Source organism: Neodiprion virginianus, chromosome 6 (genome assembly GCF_021901495.1).
Source record: "Neodiprion virginianus isolate iyNeoVirg1 chromosome 6, iyNeoVirg1.1, whole genome shotgun sequence".
NCBI lineage: Eukaryota > Metazoa > Arthropoda > Insecta > Hymenoptera > Diprionidae > Neodiprion > Neodiprion virginianus.
Window position 1 is genome coordinate 13,294,528 of NC_060882.1, and position 21,611 is coordinate 13,316,138.

A 21,611-nucleotide genomic window follows, 5' to 3' on the forward strand; every position below is an offset into this window, starting at 1 on the left:
AGTCAGGTGGCATTTGAAGCAAAAGTATTGAGAAACTTCATTTGCACGTTTTTCAAGGTTTATCGTAATAACGGCACATAAATGTGAATAATGTCAAAGTACCTAATGAATACCGAATGGTGAAATATACGTTGAAATCTTACGGAATACGAATAATGATTAGTCAAATGTCCGTCACTCATACGTATTTTTATACGAAACACGTACGCTTATTAATAGTAACTCAACATTCTACCTGTTAATAAACGTTGTCACGTGTACGGTTTTCTTGAGGCTTGTACCTTTGGGAAAACCCCATTATTATGTAGGTCTTTTGCCTTCACCCTTAAAATTAAGGTAAATATGAATAATATAAAGGACCTTCTCTGATGGGCAAAAAGAAGGTTCCGACCCAAAAACACCCTGAATCAATTAGTTATACGGACTTAGGTGATTTCAAAGCCGCCTTGGTTCATAAACAAGCACCTCCTTCCTATTCTTCCTCACGTAAGACAAGAACTGTGTCACTTTTGCTACCGATTGGAGACAAGACAGTGAGGTGTATGTCATCTATTAGAAAACACGGGTTTCCCGGTGCTCCCTTCTGACTGCGAACTCGGAGTAAACAGAGTCGCCTTTCTACGTCTAGTCTTGGGTTGATGACCCAAACACAACGCCGATCCTGCAGACCAGGGAGAACCTTGGCTGCCTGTCGGTTTTTATGCAAGGTGAAATTCTGAATAAAAAAAACCACGTAGGACAGAGAAACAGACACGTTGTGTAAATTTTGAAAGTAATCCCAAATAAGTTTTAATCCAGGTGAACAAGGTTTAAATCAACAAATTAGATACAGTGTCGCACTCTGCGCTTGGATTAACTAAATTCTTAAACTAACCGTGAAAATTAACAAACAAAAATACAAAAACAAATTGATATTGCAAGAATTTATAGGTTCTGCTCCTTGTTGTTTTCATGGTTCAAATTTTCTATTCTATGCTCTATGAACCCAATAAACATTGCTGGTAAATAAATCGTAAGAAATTCGTCGAAAAATAACGTTGTATATAGTTGAATAATCGTTCAGCACATACGTTTTTTCTCGTGAAAAATGTCCGCCCTGATATAGGTTTTTTCGACTGCGCTCATCAACGTTTTCTGTTAGTGATTATGATCCGGATATTCCACGGTTGAAGTAAACGTCGAAATTACGGTTTTCGGAAACGTAATGAAACAAGTATGAAAGAACGCAATTTAAATGTTAACGTAGACGTTTAATATATACCTGTTACAGCCACCATTTTTCGTGGTTCGAACACGTTTAATAAGCGTGTTCATTGGAAAATTTTTTTTATAATAATACACGTACTTAATGTGTGTTGATTTAACGTAAAAACGATATCCGTAAACAATTATTATACGTTTAATTGAATACACTTAATCGAATATCACGCGGTTCCGATAAACGTGTAACAACCAACTTGAGAATATGTTTTCGGTATAATTTTTCATGTACATACTATATTAATACACAAGCTGTTAAAAGCTTCTTGTATGGTCAATATGGACTTATCTCAGGGGTTAGATGATACAGCAACGCTCACATTCTTAGCTATTTCAGTAATGGTAACTTGCACCAATTAAATGATATTAATTATTTTACATCCACACCTATGTATTCTTATGAGAAATACAGGACAACTAAATGAGATAAAGCACACACCTTTGCGAAACATGATATATATTTATTATAAGGTACTTTCATCCAAGGCAACAATGACAATAGTTACATTGCACACGTATCGAAATATCCGCTTTAACAATGTATCCGAAACATAACAGTAGTTTTTTATATACCAGTTTGTCTGTATCGTTGATGCGGACATTTTATTATGCCAACGATGTAACTGTGTGAATGTTGACTGGGATGTATAAATAAACATACAGTCTTTTACATATACGCATACCTCAATCGTACAGATGTACTCACAAGAGTATAGAAGTATAGCAAATAGTAAAATTAAGTAAACATGAACAAACAAAAACTTATATCCGATACAAGAGGTTTGATAACAAATAAAACATGAAACAAAATAATCATACAATGATTATACCCTAACGAGGAAAATTGTTAACTTTCATCTCGGGACTAGGTAAAAAATCACAATCCTGACAAAGTAAAATAATAAAAAGTATTGGCACATTATTTCAACACAGAACACAGATGCTATAGAGGGCGTCTTCTAGGTACGCAGTACGCAAGTTTTAACCAATATTGGACCGCAGTTGGAGTATTAACTTTCCTGATATCACTGCTAATCCGTGAAACTTGACTGGGATGTAATATATACACAGTCTTTTACAAATACCTACATTGCATAGATATACTCACAAGAGTATAGTAGCTATAGCAATTGAATAGTAAACTTGAGTAAATATAAATAAACAAAAACTCGTATCCGATACAAGTAGTTTGATAACAAATGAAACATGAAACAAAATAATCATACAATGATTATACCTCAATAAGGAAAATCGTTATCTTTCATCTACTCCGGACTTGAGTATAGAAGTACAACATACAATCAACAGTACAGTAGTATTAGTAAATCTAAATACACAAAAACTTGTATAGGATACGAGTGGTTTGACAACGAATATAACACAAAACAACATAATTATACAATGGTTACACCTCAATGAGGAAAATCGTTAGCTTTCATCTCGGGACTAGGTAAAAAATCACAATCCTGACAAAGTAAAATAATAAAAAGTATTGGCACATTATTTCAAAAAATAACACAGACGCTATAGAAAGCGTTGTCTAGGTACGCAGTACGCATAAGTTTTAATTATTATTCGACCGCAGCTGGAGCATTCACTTCCTCGATATCACTGCTAATCCGTCAAAGTTGACAGGGATGTAATATACACACAGTCTTTTACAAATACGTATACTTACATTGCATAGATATACTCACAAGAGTATAGTAGCTATAGCAAATAGTAAACTTACGTAAATATAAACAAACAAAAACTTGTATCCGATACGAGTACTTTGATAACAAATAAAACATGAAACAAAATAATCATACAATGATTGTACCTCAATGAGGAAAATCGTTATCTTTCATTTACTCCGGACTTGAGTATAGAAGTACAACATACAGTAAACTTAAGTAAATCTAAACAAACAAAAACTTGTATCGGATACGAGTGGTTTGACAACGAATGAAACATAAAACAAACTAATTATACAGTGGATACACCTCAATGAGGAAAATCGTTAGCTTTCTCTTGGGACTTGAAAAAAAATCACAATCCTGGCAGAGTGAGTTAGAAAAAGTATTGACACATTATTTCGGAAGAGAACACAGATACTATTGAAGGCGTCTTTTAGGTACGTAGGAGTATCGCGATCGAGCGAGTTTCAACCAATCTTTAACTGCAGCTGCAATATTCGCTTCCTTGATATCGCTTACTAATTCCTTACCATGGAAAGTAGCTTTAACAGCATCTGAAAAAAGGCAAAGTCACCAAAATGTGACATGAAAACTTTAACTGCAATGAATTTCAACAATACATAAATAAATATTATTAATGTATATCATTTACACTGTACGTACACTTGGTTTGTATATCAATGAAAGTTTTTGTTCTATATTTATTTGAGAGTACCCTATAAGTAAAGTCGAAATTTTTATGGAAATCAAATTATTTTTGAATTACCGTAAATAACTTGCATCACCAGTGTCTTTTGGAAAGCAATTTTATCTCTACCAGCCCAATTGAACTGCATGGCTAATTCGTTTGTTAGTAATGACTTGAGAACAGCCAATACGCATTGACGGCCACTTGTGCCTCCAATAGAGGATAGTTTTTGTGTCTACAAAGAAATTCAGTAGTTACCCATCTCAATCAAGAAGTATCTCGATATTCTGATATGACTTTTTATATGCTGAGACAGATTGCACATCAGATGTATTCTAGATTCTGGAATAATGAGCTCACTCAGACTAAATATTTGAAATAATATCCCCATTCATACTAAATTTTCATAACCGTGCATTCCATACGCACTACTCACCAGGTATATTCGATGCTCATTCGATTTGAGAAGTTCTTCGAGGTTCGCAAATTCTTCCATTGTTTCAATTGGAAGCGTTGGAAATACCTCTGGCCTTTGTACGCTGTCCACGTTAGTTGCTTGCTGCCTCGATATGATTTTCCTCAGCATGAGTTGATTCTGGTCTACACAAGATTTTATACGTTCCAAATATTGTAGAGCTTTCTCGTCAATGGGCCTCAGTGGATTTCGGGATGCAACTACAGTTGCAGCTTCAGCTACCAAATTCGAGATTGAGGCTAAAGTTTGTGACGTTGATAGGTCATATTCAGTTACCGACCTTGTCAAACTGTGGGCTGAAGGGCGAGCTGTCTCATTTACAGAAACGATAACAGGTGATGCATTGGATATGTTGAAATTCTGTCGTGGGTTCGAAGTGGGATGGTGTGTTGGTGGAGAATTTTCATCAACTGATGATGTATCATCTGCAGTATCTGAAGACGTCTCACGTTGACGCTTTACCTTCTTTTTTTTGCTCTTCTTGGATTTCTTTGTATGTTTACGCTTTTTGGATATATTTTCACGTACGACAGCTTCATCATTGCCCTCTTCATCTTCATCATTGCTCTGCGACTCTCTTTCATAACAATGCCCTGTGGATTTCTTACTAATGGTGTAAACTGTGCCATCTTCCTCGGATGTACCGTGTTCTATGATGTGCGTCATCGTCTTTTGTAGTGCGTCGAAGCTTTCTGTTCAGGAAATATCAGTTATGAAATACATTGGTATATATATTATTGATTAAGAAATATCATCTCAACAACACACCGCAGTGAAGAACAGTAACACCAAATGTGATACAAAAGACATGATACGAAATCGATAATTGATGGTCAATTAGAGATGAGCACGACACAAAATTGAAATGAATATCATGTTGCTCGTTTTATGTGCCTTATAAATCATGCAACATATTGAACAAAATTAATTTAACAACCTGAGACATGTAATTGTGTTTCATGTATTCATTTTGAAAACAAATATCATGCAATTTTTGATGAATGACTCACTATATACATATATATACACGAACATAAATTATGTACTTATCAGTATTATATTAATATCACTTTGAATATGAATGAATGAATAATATCAAATCAAAGAAGTAAGGAATATGGCATCAAGGATCAGTACTAGTGAATAAGTGTAAGCAATCACCTCCAGTATGCAGAACGTTGTGAACAGGATACTTGGGCCATGTTTTCTGATATATTGCCTTTGATTTGACTAATTTTAGGAAATGCTCCTCATTCTTCGTGCGTGGCCAGTAGCAGATGGTATTATTATCCACCAGCCACAAAACTGGCACTAATGCACATTCTCGCTTCTCGCCAACCACGAATTCAACAATGGCATACATCGTTTTACTGCCCTGAATACAAGTGTTGAAAGTATAAAATTTTATGTTTGGTATTATAATCAGCTATGATTTGTAAGTGATGAGATCCACGACCTTTCATATTAACTGATTGTTAAATTTGATTAATGTATTAGAAATGATGAATTTTTGTAGAACACGGGCTAAATCAGAAAAAGCTAACTTTTGGATTATCATTGCTTATATTCTTTCGTGTAATATCGGGATAACAGTAAGCCATCTTTAAATGGGAAACAAATGCATTTGTGGGATATCTCACTTACAGAAAAAGACTTTGCACGATTAAAGCTTCTGACAAAAAAAATTCCCAGTTTCGACGATTTTATAGGTTTGTTGTAAAAATCCCGCTTATATTTGAAAGGAGTACCCACTATTCTGTAGTCTCCATGAATATTAACAATCGATTTTACAACGAGTATTTCTTTACCACAGACCACTATATTATCCGGCTGTTTTATTGATATTTTGAATCTGCTAGTTTGCAATGACTGACATTCCTGCGAGTTGATTGAAGATTTGAATTTGGCAACATATTTTTTTTGGGATCTAGTCTTACGTACGCAATTCAGTTCTGCGAGTCGATTACATAATTGCTGCAGTGGAGACCGTTTTGACCGAATAAGCTTCAAATGGCCTAAATAATTTTCATATACAAAGCAACTGTATTCCTCTAGTGGGCCAAACCGTTTAACATCATCTATTACGTGCAGCAGAGAATGAACATTGTATACGACAAAGTGAGGTCCGTATAACTTAGCACCCTGAGCGACAAATTTTTTCAGTAACGCTTTCGCGATTTTACCGAACTTTGAAAACAACTTTGCATTTGACAGTATGTATACAGCGACAGACAACGACAGAAAATGCTTATACTTTTTTGAGCTTAGCACGTCTCGCACAAGAACCGGTCCGGAATATAACACGAAAAAGCGAAATTCTGTTGCTTTCCATCTTTTCAATTCTTTCAATTCTCGGGGCTTCCGAGGAAACTCCGCAAGAACATATCGAGCCAACTTTTTTATCAAACGTTCAAGAATCGATATAACTTGCTTGGATAATTTACTATCACGTGAACCCTCGACCCAATATTTGAGAATCAGTCTTTTTACAACTCCCAAATAGAATAAGTGCATGGGATCTAAAACAAATTGCGTCACTAGCCCTAGGTATAAACGTAAGAGAGGTGAGCGTCCTTTTATATGACGATTGTGTTTACGCGGCGAAAAAAAGTGACGATCTTTTCGCCTCCGAAATTTCTTACCAACAGGATAACAGAGCTTATTGCCAATACGAATAGCACATATCTTACATCTCTCACAAGCAGTCTTACCGGAATGACCTAAGCACATTTTCAACATAGATCTTGCAGGAGCATCGCACGCAAAAAGACGAACTTGCAAGACGTATTTTTTACCATTAAATTCAAATCCATTTTCGGTTAAATGTAATGTCTCTTGAATAAAATTTTCCAAATACAAAGATAACGGCATAGGTTTACCCATCCCATAAAAAACGGCAATTACAAACGGACTATCGTCGATCAAATTGACACTACGTCCCTAAATCGGCCAGAAAGACGTTCCGCTACCTTTGAAAACAGGAATACCATCGATATTAAAATCGACTTGCAATACATTTACAGGCTGTATTTCATTTTTAAGACCTCCTTCAAGTTTGCTCTTCAAACCATTCTCTAATCCGAAATAACACATTTCACCGTTTTAAAGATGTAACGTACTGGTGCAAGCTGGTGTTTGAAGGAGAATTCTCGCAGTTATTGGTAAAACAGAGTGCATTGGTTTTAATAACACAAGCAATTGATCTATTGCGGTATGCGTAATGTTATTCATACATGCCCAGGTTCGTAAATTTTGAACAAAATCGCATTCATTATTACAACGTGATTCGTCACTTTCACAGCTCGAAACATTTTCAGAACTAAGTAATGATAATCCAACGCTTTCATTGTCACTAAAATAGCTATCTGACTCTACACTACTGTGATCATGATCCACGGTTTTTCTATTATCGTTATTTTCAACAACGCGAACAACATTATAATCATGACAAATAGCTGCACCTTCAGCTTCTTCGGTATACATAGCATTCCTATCCAAAAGGGTTTCATGAGATTCCGATGTTAAAATGTGTTTTTTCGCGATGTCATTGTTCGTGAGATCAAGAAACGCTCTATTTATATTTTCGGCTTTTTTCCGACGCAACTGTCTTTTGCTTAAGACTTTAAAATCAAGAGGCATATTATTATATAATGATCTGTACTTACATACACCAAACTAAATTTTTACGTTAAAATGTACCAGTCAGTCTCGTATTACATCCACTTATATTTGTGCGCCCCTGTGAACAATAGAAAGAAAAGAACGTTAATAATCAGCCTTCAGAAAATTCACCATACTTTTAGGCTGACAATGAACTCATTGTACAATCACATATATCTACAATCTACATATAATATCCCAATAATTCAACCAAAGTTCTATATATGTATATTCAATAACCGGTTACACAATGGTGGTAAAGTCGTGTGAATAAATTAAATTCAATTTTACATCGAAAAGATGTTTGCACAATGAAGAATTCAATGGCATTAAAACGTTTATGAAACCCTCAACAGTGTTTATTTATCCGGTAATTAATCCTCCGTCTGTACACTGGGTCTTTGAGGAAACTGTAGAAATTATGATCCTAAATTTCTCATGCATTTTTGGGAATATTACAATTTTGATGAACAAAAATTTTCAATCCCGACAACTTTTAGATAATGTATAGTAGACATACTTTGAGAGGTAACCCCAAATTTGTTCTGATTTTGCAAAATCCTGAAACATATGGAAAATCTGGCTGTTCCATAAAAGACCCCGTGCACAGACGGAAAGTGGGAAAAATAAATTAATCGTAGGGTTAATTGCGTAATCCCGATAAAGATAAACCTCCCTAATCAGGGCAATTTCATTCTTTTGGTATGTCAATTTTTTTCAAGAAAACTTTCTAACATCTGAATATGAAAATTATTTGACATTTCACTAGAGATGTGAAACACTATCTATGAAATTTTTTGGGAGAATTTCAAGAAACGTAAAGCACTGAAAAAGTTTGAGGTCAGCGAATCGAACTTGAAAGCATTACAGTATTGTAAAAAAAAAAAAAAAAAAGCGGCTACCACACCATATCACGTTCATTGCTGAGTATTTACGTATAATATACGCAAATTTGATTAATGTAGAACCCAATAAACACACGTACGTTGAATAGACGTTTAAGAAACGTGACCGCTGTGGAACTGAAGTGGATGTCGATAAATTATTCGTGTCCCACACATCACTTAAATAAACGTATCTGTATATACGTAGAAAACACGTGAATATATGCCGGTGAATTCCGCATTGGACGCGGAATAGGCGTATAATTCACGGGAATTGTACGAATTTCATGAACTACAAGAATCCCGTATAACAGGCGGATATCGTACCTGAAAATACATAGTATTTAACACCTGTATTCTAGGTAGAATAATCTTTATATGCCATTTCAACGTTCTCTCAACGTGTCTTGACAGGTCTATTATACATATATCATTTCAACCACTGTGTGTTTATTGGGAAAAGATGCAGCCACTAAATGATCGTTCATTCGTACATGATACGTATGTGTTAGCGATCTATTTCACTGGATAACCTTATGAAAGAAAAACGATGCCTGCACAAGTAAGAGTGAAGCTAACAATAAATATCTGCGGCTTCTATTTGCAATCAGTATATATTCCATACCATACACATGCTTCTTATAGCATTATCTACAAGCAATTCTATTGTGCCTACATCCTTTCGGCGACGTTCAAAAGCAAGTACGACGCAATCACAAAGTATTTGTTTCTTCTTTTTATTGTCAGGTTATTTACGCCTGTATTGTCATTTTCGTCTGTATTGAATCATCGTGATAAATTTTTCCAAATAGAAAATACATTTGTACTTACCAGCTTATGAAGGCTCACATAAACACGGACGTGCACTGACCTCGGAAGTTGGTCAAATTAGACTGATTCACTGATCGCGTGAGCTGAGAGCCTTCGCGAACGGCGGCGGGGGGGGGGGGGGGCATTCTGGCGCGTCGTCCTCGGCTCTCAGCGTGCAGGAACCGTACGAGTTACAACACGCTGACCTAGCGAGCCAATCAGAGGCAGAAGAAGAGGCGCGAGTATTTCACGCTAGGACATTCTCGATTCTTCGCGACCGCTTGTCGTTTGACACATGCGCTCATTATACGTATATGTAACATCCATGGTATACGAGCTTCATCTACGGCCACTCGCTTTCCTAGCATGGGTTATTCCAATATATACATTATGGTATAGGAAAACGTATGTTTTACAATTAATAAAGACGCCGCGAAGGGATGCACTTATATGCTCAACTACGTAATTTCTTGGTGACCTTTGTAAAAAAATCTGTTCATCGATTTTTCAACTTTTTTTCCTATGTTGGGGAATTAACAATAACACAAGGAAAAGAATTTGAAAAAATGGAGGTAACATATTGTTCTACTTTACAATATTACGTAGAATAAAATTATCACTTCTAGTGTTATGTCACCTGAATTTTTTCATATTTTTGATGATACTTACTAGTTTATCGAATGAAAAAAAAGATTGGAAATCGAATGACCAGTTGTTTACAAAATTTAAGGGGGTATTCTAGTGTAGAGGCATGAATTTGAGGTGTTTTTTGAAGTGCTATAAACAAAAAACAAAAAATATTTTTACCATCCATTTTTTTATCAGGCGTTTATTATTATTTCACGATTACAAAAAAAAAAAAAACAAGTCAAAAAATACAAAATTGAAAGTGCTATGAGTTGTTGAAGTGGGGGGTACAAAAAAAATGGCGCGCCAATGTAGTCACGATTGCAAGCATTTTCAAAATCAGAAAAAAAAAAAAAAAAAGATTATTAATCTACATAAATGCAGCTATCGTACTAACTAAAAAAAAGTCGAAAAAAAATTTTTTTTTGCCAAATTACGGCTGTCCGAAAAAATAATACGTTTTTTTTTTGACTTTTTTGGACGTTTCTAAATTTTTTAAAAATAGTAAAAATTATTATTTCGTTATAATAATAGTTCGTGCGATAGAGACATGTATTGAGAAGATTCTCACCAAATTTCAAGTAAATCGGTTCAATAGAACTTGAGAAATCATGTCAACCGTTTTGAAAAATGTAGTTTTGAGAAAAACGCGTTTAAAGTTTCGAGTAAAATTCGTTCCAGCCGAGCCAGTATTGAAGACGTCTCACTAAAATAGCTATATCTCTGAAAATAATTGAAATTTTGACTTGTCCTCTTAAGGACACATTCTTGAAAGGTTAAGCTTTGAAAATATAAAAAAAAAAAAATCGATTTTTTCAAATTTCTACACTAGAATACCCCCTTAAGGTAATCAGAAAAACGTGCTGAGGAGGATAACAAAACGTTGAATTTTAGTCACTGCTAACATGAGAAAAACTTGAATATAATGATTATAGTTCCAAATTCAAACATCACAATATGTAAGTAAATGATGTAAAAGTTGATTCCTGCCCTCACTATGTTGAAAAGGGTAGTATTCTTGGATATGAAGGTCAGAAAGGTACGAAACAAATCTTGTTTACGTTTCGGCCCGAGTAGGTATATAATTCTGTGTATCGATGTGACAAGTCTATGTACGACGTAATTTTCACGTATTACATGTGATCAGTAGATCAAAAGTGTATTGACTTAATTATTAAACAATTAATGAGAACATATTGGCAAGGTATGGTAACTATACGAAACGTTAAACTTGTGTTACTGGTGAAGAAATAAAATATGTATATTAGCTGTTTATGAGACTAGAAATATAATGGATTTTACCACACGTTTATACTACGGATCTCGCTTACCACAATAAAACGTTGATGATGGAACGCAGAAATTTTGTATTTTAATACCTACAAATATACCGATTTTTAACGAATTTAAATTGACAATTGAGCTAGTAAACAAAACGTTGATTATTAGTCTAGAAACCGTTGTTTAAATGTTGTAGAAAAGCAGTGAATGAAACGTTAAACTTGTGTTACCGGTGAAGGAATAAAACATGTATATCAACTGTTCATAAGACTAGAAATATAAACGGTTTTACCACACGTTTATACTACGAATCTCGCTTACCACAACAAAACGTTGACGATGAAACGTAGAAAATTTGTATTTTAATATCTATAAATATACCGGTTTTTAACGAATTTAAATTAGCAATTGAACTAGTAAACAAAACGTTGATTATTAGTCTAGAAACCGTTGTTTAAATGTACGTGTAATGAAAATCGTGTAATATTTGTGGAGAGACAACGATTAATATTTTACTGAAAAATTACCGTATATCGAACACGGTAATATTTTCTACCTATACCATAATTATACGACCTTAACGTTTCTTCAACCACATTTTAACCGGCTCATGTTTTAAGTAATTCCTATCGCTCTCGACATCCCGTGGTATCCTGGATTCTACTCATATCATATGTTTCGAAGTCGGAACTAAACGCTTTGCTTGAAGTTCGATATTACAATTTATTGAAGTTAAATTTGATAGTGCCCTCCAGACGAGAAACAATTCGTTACCAAAAACTGGGTGAATCAGTTCGGCGCTACGCTGGTCAACTGCTGATGATGCTCTCCGCGGCTCTCCTATTTATATATTTATATATATTTATATAGCCCATCACGCTACATCGTCGTCGTCTCATCCTTATCCATTACCTTGCCGGTGGATCATCGAGTTAGTATGTGTCAGCGAGGCGTCGGTCACCGTTTGTTATTGTTGTGATCTGTCGTATGTACAGCCATAGCTGATGTCGGATGTGACCTCGACCAGCTGTCCCTTACAACGCATTGTATATTAAAAGTATCAATTATTTGTCTATTTAACGGAACTCAGTTCGGCATATAGTATCTAACGTTTATTACTGATAACCATGCCAATTTTATGCTGAGTTTTCGTATAAAATTCGTATTTCATACCATTCGGTGTTTATTGGGTACAATACCTCAACACATAGCGAAAGCTGCCCGGTCTACAAATATTACCGTATGAACAAGAAAAACTTATACGTGCAAAACGTGTATATAAGATTGTACTGTGATCACTGTTAGTGTCGTATAAAAAATATTGTGACGTTGCACCTAGAGTGCAAGTCACAACAAACCCCAAACCCGCGGGGAAGAGCCGAACGGGTGAGTCCCGTCCCGTCGGGAAACACCCGAAGTTAACCGAAGCCCACCGACGCTCGGCTGAGCCGTGCGTCAACCAGCAGTACGACAGCACCCTACCTGCAGGATAGACGTGACTAGAGAAAGAACGAGGAAGAGAGAGAAAGAACGAGGAAGAGAGAGAGAGAACGAGAGAAAAAGAGAGAGAGAACGACGAGACCGGGAACACAGACGCCCCACTCAACACCGTTACACACACACGCCAACGACACCAGGTTAGCCTGCAATCTACAGCCGATCTGCACCTCCCCTCGCAATACCAACCCTTTCTACCTCACACTCCCCATCACCCTACACCACCTCCCCCCCCCCTCCGCTCTACCGACCCTTCCTACCGCACACTCCCCGCCACCCTACCCCCCCCCCCCCCCCCCCCCGCGCGCGCGTACCTGTAAGTTAGAATTAAGTGACGCTAAGGGCTGAGGCGTGATCAGCCACCGTAATTGTCTACAACCCCAATGTAATAATCTTTTGTAGTTTTAAGTCGACTCCCCCCCCGATCGCAACTCATGTACGCTCCCCCCACAAATACAGACACAAAGTTTTACCTACTCGATCAGTCTCGACTTCCTCGCCCCGTCTCTAATTGTTCCTCCCTTCCACCTAATTAGTGCGGACTCAAAACCCGTCACAATATTCATTACAAAAGATTCACAATATGAAATTTCGCTGTGTGAAGGGGCTTCACAGAAGAATTTCAGAATTTTCGAAAAAACTCCTAACTGTATTTCCATCATTAGAACTTTCATAGCCTGGTTTTGGTTAATCAACAAAAAGCCCTAATATGTCACGAAAACCTTGTTGTATATTTTTTTTTCTATCAACATTTTCTTTATCCTCTCTGCGCCGTTGTCACTTCTTTTCTAAATTGTAAGCTACATGTAAGCAACATTTAAAAAACCGTATCCAAGCATGCAGCGACGATATTCCGAATTCGAGGTCATCTTTATTAATCGGTTTTTGCAACATCTTGACAATATCATTAAATTTTTTGGATGTAGCACGACAAAGGTAAGCATACTAGACGATGTATTCGTAATGGAATTACAAACTTTACTATCTATCATTGTCAACACAAGTTTGAAATTGATGTCAATTTTTTTGCCGCCAATTACAGTTTGGAAGAGCATGAGGTTTCTCTCTTGCGCTTTGATACAATCAATTTCTGCTCTAGTTACTTCGGCAGTCATATAAAAAAATTCAATTTTACTCAGGCGACAAAATCTTGGCGACGAAGGACGTGAATTTTTCCAAATAATGACGTGTGGATTAACTTTATCAATGATTTGCAAGGGAACAAGTGAAATAATGAAAATGTTGACATCCGATTTATTGCTGTCTCCATCGCTAAATTTTTGTTTGTAAGTACTTTGACCAGAAGTGCCATCGCATTCCCACTTGCATGTCAATTTTATATTACCAACTTTGTTTCCAGGAAGACTTCCAATAACATCCGATTGTACCGTTTATATTCTTTCAGCTGCATAATTTAGTAATGCTTAAAGTCCAACTGTGGCTCTACACTTTCAGTTACAGAAATTTTTGACTTTGCATGGTGTATCGACAAAGTATCGGTTCAGTTAAATGTGTATCTCGCGACACTCAAAATTGTCTTCACGCGTGGACGCACACTCGCGTGCAATGTTTACTTGCCGTCTCTGCGTCAAATCTCGCCGCTAGCCCGTGTCGCGACTCAAAACAAATCAGCTGTATCTCATGTATTGTCTACTGTCTCAAAATCATCTATGTGTATCATCAATGTGCATTCTCGCCTGTAAATCTTGAGTTATCGTTATTTTCTCTTGCGATACAGATCGCATCACCTGTGTACCTTCCTCAAAATGAAGTAATCTCTAATTAGTAATCAAATATAATCTATCGTCACCAATCATCCCGCTTCCTCGCTATAGTCATTCATCACTAATTCGCGGATCCCAAGTCAATGATCCATATTTCTTTGTCATCTCTCTAAGCACAGGGTAACACTTTTTTTTAAATCCAATACACATTTATACAGCGGGTATAATTTATAGTTAATACTGGTATTGATTTTTGGTCAGTTTACCTTCTATTACAAGTGATAACGCTTGGTTGCTTGACAGTGCATCTTCTGAAACGCGTTCCATAGACTTACAGTACTGTGATGCTTTTCATGGGCTGCCTTCTGTGACATCCCTAATTACGTTTGCAGCTGGCAAATTTCCAGAAGCCGGGAGACCCATTTATGTAGCGTAGGCCAATTCATGGACGACATGTTCTTTCCAAATTTTTTCTGTCCTCTTACGTTTTTACCGATCACTTAAATCGTCTCAGCTTGTGGAAGGACGCCTCATTTTATTTTCCATGAAAGTCTTCAAACCTTCATTTTCAATTGTGAGATTGGAAAAGACACAGGAACCTTGAGCCACTCATCGCATTATTTGGGAGAATTTGGTTTCGTTCCTGCTCGCTTGTTGCTACCTCTTTTTGAATTTCGATACCATTCTAGCCATGGCATCATTCAGACTTTTTGATAAAATGAATACATGCTTTAATTCTTTTGACACCTCCATTTCAAAAATGTCAGTGACAAGTTGATATTTTTGTTTCATAGCGATATCACAAATATGAAAATTCCTTTCTCGTAAAAGAAATTCCTTCGGCATTATACAGAGGTTCTGTAGAAAATGGAAAAATAACATTAATAGAAGAATTATCTTTATCAATTTTTTATAAATAAGATTTCAGACGCGAAAATTATGAAAAGCTGCAGAAAGAGCACACTAGGTTGCTATACCCTAAACGAAAACCATCCTAGTACTCACATCAACGCATAAAACTTATACCCAAAACCGGAGTCGCAGCTAGTTGCAGCTAATTTTTGGATATGTTTTGAAAAAATGTCTAGGCAGCAATTTCCATTTGGTTGAAGACTGGGAGTCCACGGGGGTTTTGACTTATTGCTTTTTCTAACACGACTTTTCATAATATAGCAAAGAAAAATACCACTACTCTCAATAATGACTTACTATTTCATACATTGTTAATATTAATTTCGAGCAACACATTCGAATTGTACTTACTTTCTGGAGAAGAATATATATAATATATATAGAGAAGACATGTGTCTCAACTTTGTTTTATTTTCGATGGCGACGAGTAAACTATGCAGCAGCCCCAACGCTCACGAACGAAATGAGTTCCCAAGCCAGGTAGGAAAGCTCATCCTTTCTTAACGGTCATAATACACACTAAGGATACCACTGCAACTATTCTAACCATTGACACTCCCTAAAAAAATACTTATTTTTTCGACTATTGGCCACCTTTTCGGGATTTGGGACCACTGTGCGTGAGTCTCTCAAAAAGAGTGTTTGGATTGTTTTTATGTGGTCGAGTTGACGTCTAGAGTATAATATACTATATTGGGGCGATAAAATGTAATGCAGATAATGCAGAGTTTACTAGGGGTGAACACAGTCTGTTATATACTTTCTAGGACTTTATTTACAAAAAGTGGATGCTTAAGATGGTGACTGAACTTGTGGTTTTCACTTTAATCAAAAAATTTTTAGTTGCCATTTCGTATAGAACGAATATGGACAAAGAGTCCTCAAAGAGAGGACTCAAAGAGAGTTTTATTCTTGAAGATATTCGATAGTTTTAGTGCCGAGAAAGTTATGTTTATATGCATAAACTCCTATTTGGAATAAGATTATTATTTTTTTTTAAATATATTTACGAGTAGTTTATCAATCTGACAATATTCATGTAGAAATATTATAAAATCTCTCATGCTGACGGTTGTGTCTGCTAGAATTATTATGTAATCTACATAAGCTAACAATGAAAGTTTTACTATGTGCGTGATAGAGACTTCTCTTACTCCTTTATTCTTTAGCAATTCCTTGAAATTGGATATAAATATAGCAAACAGTATAGATGATAGAATTTCTCCTTGTAAGACAGCTCGGGTGACAGTAATAGTTTGAATAACATATGTCCCATTCAATATTCTTACGTTTACTCTCGAGTACATGTCACTGACAATGTTCATAATTTTTTTGCTTTGAATGATTTTTTCCAACTTTTTCCATAACAACTCACAATTCACAATGTCAAAAGCACTTTTATCGTCCATACAGTTTTTATCTATCTTTTCGGAGCTGCATTTGTATAACTGTTTGAATCCCTTGACCGTCAGTGACACACATATGGGTGAAAAAAGTCGTTTTACTTTTATCCCATGACACATATGTGGGCATTTGAAAATAAACATGCTTCCACTACATCAATTTGACTGTAATTTAGTACATCATCGTTTTTAAGGTCGCTGAATCCGAATCTCAAATCGAATTTAAAAATTTACAATTGCGGATCCAATATGGTGGGAGAAAATTTGAAAAGTAGTTGGATTTCGATAAAAATTTGTATCTTCAGATGTTTGTGGTTATTAATTTCGAATTTGAGTTCTAACTCTGAAATCAACTCAATCAAATAAAAACTGATATTTTCTCCCGCCATATTGGATCCACCATTTCGAATATTGAAAATCCGATTTCAGATTCAAATTTAACGACTTCAGATACCATAAAGTGCTCACTTTTGCGGGAATCAAACTTTTTTTCGGATTTGCGGCCGCCACATTAGATCCGCAATTTTGCATTTTGCAAATCTGAATTCAGATTTGGATTCAGCGACCCCAAAAATTGTAATATTGAAACTATAAGATGAATCTACGAAAATTTTCTTCTAACACAAAAGTGGCACGAAAATCTCATTTTCGACTGACAGCGAAGGTGTTCAGGGAGTCGATGGTGTTAAAAAATCCGTAGTTCATCTAGAAGCCCACCTGCCTCTATGAGTATTTATCATTTGCTTCACATCATGCAGTTATTCAGGAACACATAACCTGGGAGAAAATCTTAGCAATGCAGTTTACTAGAGCAATTTGGTGATAATTGAAGTTATTATTCATATTACCTTTTTTCAACAACATTCTTAGAATAATGTTGGACCAGGATAGATGCCTTTTTTATCTGAAATATTATCAAACAGCGTATTAAGATAAAGTGGCTAGTTATTAGGAAGATTATTTAAAAATTATAACTGACAGAATTATCACCTGGAACTTTCCTAAGCGTGCATATAAATGCATGCTGCATAAGCAGGCTCGCACAGGTTTCTTTCAGGATAATGTAGCTTTCTAATTCAGAGACACTTGTAAGAAGGGTGGAGGGATTTAATTAGCTGACGGTGGTTAGCGAGTAGTATTTCCGGAAGTGTGTGACCCATTTATCAAGTTCTGTTCAGTTGACTGTGTTTTGCGCAAGTGTAATGCAAGCATCGTTCACCTATAACTTGTATTACGAAGTCACGCTTGTTATAAAAAGATCTATTTTGCCTCTTAGATACAAAATATTTTCATATCCGCTATGCGCAAGTGGATCATAAAATTTTTTTGTATTCTTTTTGAAATGAAAATCCCTTTTTGCAATGACATTAGGACCATTACAAATACCAAGAATCATAGCAACTTTCAATTTTTATGATGATAGGATCATATTCTAGCAATGAAACGGCAGTTGTTTGTTATTCTAATACAGTTTATGTTTAAATTCACAGGCGGCAAATGATGGCATTGTGATGATTCCCTTCTACACATACTTCATTACATGCAACAGTACAGCTACCATACGTGACGTCATTGGTACGTAAAAGGCATGATTAGCTCATCATCGTGATCTTCATCATACCATCATATCATATCATATCGTATATATTTGATTAGGCGTATGATATACTCGGATATTTATAAGCTTTCCACCATTCGTCATCGCAACTTGAGGAAAGTGGTGCGGAATGGGAGTAGCGGTAGTTACCTGGTTCGGCGTGAGCGCCCTACTTCGTGAAATTGTTTCGACCGAGAATATAAGGTGAGTTTTTCATTTTGAGACATCGAAATATGTTAACCCCAGATTGCTGCACCTATTTTTTCTAATGTCGTTGCCACACAGGGGTTTTGGAAAACCCATTCAGATTTTTCTACATAACAACAATGGAATTGTCATATTTAAGTTTGTTTTTGAAATCGATTGAAAATCGATTGAGGAATTGCCTTGCAACGAAAAAAATTTATAGAATGGAAAAACTCCGAAATATGCCGGTTTGAACAGAAAAGAAAGTCCAAAAATGCGAAATAATGTCGATTTCACTCTTTTTTTCTTAATTCATCTGTTCTATGCTAGTAGCCCGATTTCCAAAAATTCGTTGAGCATCTCGGAGGGTATAGAAACATGGCTGTGCGCTTTTCCAGGTTCAACTGTAGCAACGGTTTTATGAGCTCTACTGACAAGTCCTCCAAAAAGATTGCGCGACACGTTGTTTCATTTTCTGCATTTCACGAAGACGTAGCTGTTTATCCCTGACTGATGTATCATCCCGTAAAAAAATCTCAAAGGCCAGTGACATGAGCGGCCGGATGCGCTATATTCGTAACACGTTTGGGCGAACGTATCGATACCTCCCGTACTGAAATTGTAAAAGTGAATTATTTCGGGCTTTCCCGTATCCGTATCAAAGCTTTCACGTCTATGCAGCGTTGACAACAACATAACAATCTTTTTTTTTTTTTTTGGGAGCAATATTACAGCAGAGTTTTATTGTTGCTGTAAGCACAGCGCGCAGATTCCACCTTCAAGATTGTTTTGAAATCATTTCAGGTGTTCGCTTTACGTCCGAATCTGACCGACCAACGTAAGAGAATACAAGGTTATCATTTTATCAGCGATTGGAATCGATGTGAATCAATTATCGGACATGATGTTTTTCCGCTACCGTGAATTGATTCCAATAAGGTATTAATATAGTTACTCAAAACAGATTCCGATGCTTCTCGGTTTGACACGGTCCCCACATGCGGAAATGCATTTATCATATACGAAGTTCTTGTATCGTTCATCAAGACGATCTTTATGCCGTATTTATCTGGTTCAGCGTGCATGTAATTGCGAAATGGATGTCCTCGAGAACTAAAAAACTGCTCATCGATTGTGCAATATTTATAATGAGTATTACATTGTTTGCAATCTATTAAAAATGAATCCCAGATTTCGCGAATCGGTTCCATTTTGTCGACGGAATCTATTCGGTGAAAGTGGACTTGTTACCAAATCGGATTATCTGTAACAAAAACGTAAATCTTTGAGACAGCATTGTCGCATGATAAACTGGCGACGAACGCCTACGCCACATCCTTTCAACGTGATTATGGCCATCATCTTTCACACTTGCTAAATACAAGAACCGGAGAATCGCTTTCAATTTGAGTGAATCTTAAATCCTCCATATGTATATTTGTTCCTCTATATGTATACGTTTCAAAGCAATCTGGGTGCTCGTATAAGTTACAATTATGTTCGGTATATTTATTAATTTATCATTAGTAACAACCACGCTACGATTGGGCTCTTGACATCGGCAGCTGCACTTTTACTCCAGGTAGATGACTTACTAGACGGTTTACTGAGGCTCGTTCGCTTATTTCGGGTGCTATTGTCGTCCACTTGTAACGGTTGTTGCCGTATAAGTTCTTTGGGGGACGTTTTCCGTATATATACTTCTTCTTTCTCTTTTGGGAGGTCATGGCTCTTCCGGCTCGAAATCCGTGTCGCTAGAAGCGAACTTGGGTTTTCCCTCACTCGCATCCTCTTCTGCTTCATCGACCGAAGTAGAATGAAAATAATCGATTTTAAAATCGCCTGGACTATCAGAGCGCTCTCGCTGTGAATCAGGACCAAAGCACCGCTTCTATCCCCTCGCAGCTGCGCGTCTCATTTCGAGTTTGCATGTTTGTTTTATGTATTTTGTACTTTTATGAGTTGCTGTGTACAACTATTTACTCGGCAGATTTCAGCTCGGATCTAGCGATAACCAAGTTATTCAATACAGAACTGTGACCACAAAGCATCAATTTTGATTTTAACGATGTTTTCATATGAAAAAAAATCGCAAAAACGAGGAACAAATATATTATATTATGAACATAAAATTAATAGAATTAAAAAAAGTACACACCCCTAAAAAACTTACATCTTTGCCACAGTAGGATCTTGGAAACCCTGGACTCACTTTAGAAACTCAGTGCTCAGTGGTTCGATGGCAACTGATCGACCCGGCCCATGTCACTACTGAGGAGACCCGAAACTTTTTTTACATCACGGTCCTAAGCTTATCCCCTTTCCATTATTCAAAGGCTAGCCTATGAAAATTACGCTGGACTCTCTGGACCCTTGTGTGACAATATAAGGTTGAAAAATATGCATCGTACAAAGAGATGCCCAGTATAAAGACATTATGATCTCAAAAGTTAAACCTAATCCCGTAAGAATTAACCTATTTCGTTAACTGAAGATGTATGAAGACTGCTAACCTAACGGCGCTTTCAGTAACCATGACGGACGAGATGAGTTCATAGTCAAGCCGTGCTCTCTGCGTCGCTCAACTCAAGTAGATAAACGATTGGTACGTAAAGACGACAAGAATTAATCTTACCATCACGTATACCTAGTTAGATAGTGCAGTATTCAAATGTTATTATGGGAATGAAATGACCACCGATTGAAATTTGTATGTGTCGCCATATAGATACTGTAGACTCTCCACAATTGTGTAAATTCGTTTCGGGCAATCCACTTCAACCAAACTCAGCAATGTTAATCTAACTGTATCTCAGTTACATCGACAAAGAAAATGTCAATTGAATACATGCACATCATAGATATACACGGTTGCCTGTTAGAAACCAGTTTTTGGTATAAACAATAGGAAGATAGTCAAAGGAGTGA

General features: G+C 36.4%; 2 protein-coding genes across 9 annotated transcripts in view; one reads left to right on the forward strand and one right to left on the reverse strand.

Annotated features, from left to right (window-relative positions):
* Positions 1 to 21,611, forward strand: part of LOC124307480 (dipeptidase 1-like) — a 1,861,010-nt gene that overhangs the window by 1,328,707 nt on the left and 510,692 nt on the right. For 3 of the 4 annotated variants that reach the window (XM_046769153.1, XM_046769154.1, XM_046769155.1), the window contains exon 10: positions 18,391 to 18,475. In XM_046769153.1, coding sequence (XP_046625109.1) covers positions 18,391 to 18,475 — 85 coding nt within the window. Of the gene's footprint in view, positions 1 to 18,390; positions 18,476 to 18,556; positions 18,610 to 21,611 lie in introns of those variants that run through there. The other variant, XM_046769156.1, reaches the window with a different exon arrangement.
* Positions 1,701 to 9,569, reverse strand: LOC124307481 (uncharacterized). 5 transcript variants are annotated; one of them, XM_046769159.1, is made up of 7 exons: positions 9,478 to 9,569; positions 7,768 to 7,841; positions 5,264 to 5,477; positions 4,064 to 4,794; positions 3,706 to 3,862; positions 3,383 to 3,493; positions 1,701 to 3,340 (listed from the first exon to the last, which is right to left on the reverse strand). In XM_046769159.1, the coding sequence occupies exons 3-7, from the start codon at positions 5,463 to 5,465 to the stop codon at positions 3,333 to 3,335; spliced, it is 1,209 nt and encodes a 402-aa protein (XP_046625115.1). In that variant the 5' UTR covers positions 5,466 to 5,477; positions 7,768 to 7,841; positions 9,478 to 9,569; the 3' UTR covers positions 1,701 to 3,332. The 5 variants fall into 5 exon arrangements, with proteins under 5 accessions (XP_046625115.1, XP_046625114.1, XP_046625113.1 ...); XM_046769158.1 differs by having other exon boundaries at positions 1,701 to 3,493; positions 7,790 to 7,841; XM_046769157.1 differs by having other exon boundaries at positions 1,701 to 3,493.

Excerpts from the sequence above, each read along its gene's own strand:
- LOC124307481 (XM_046769158.1), bottom strand. The coding sequence starts at position 5,465 with ATGTATGCCATTGTTGAATTCGTGGTTGGCGAGAAGCGAGAATGTGCA. Across the intron at positions 4,795-5,263 it reads CAACGTTCTGCATACTGGAG|AAAGCTTCGACGCACTACAA; the intron begins GTGATTGCTTAC and ends TTTCCTGAACAG. Across the intron at positions 3,494-3,705 it reads GGTGATGCAAGTTATTTACG|ATGCTGTTAAAGCTACTTTC; the intron begins GTAATTCAAAAA and ends GCCTTTTTTCAG.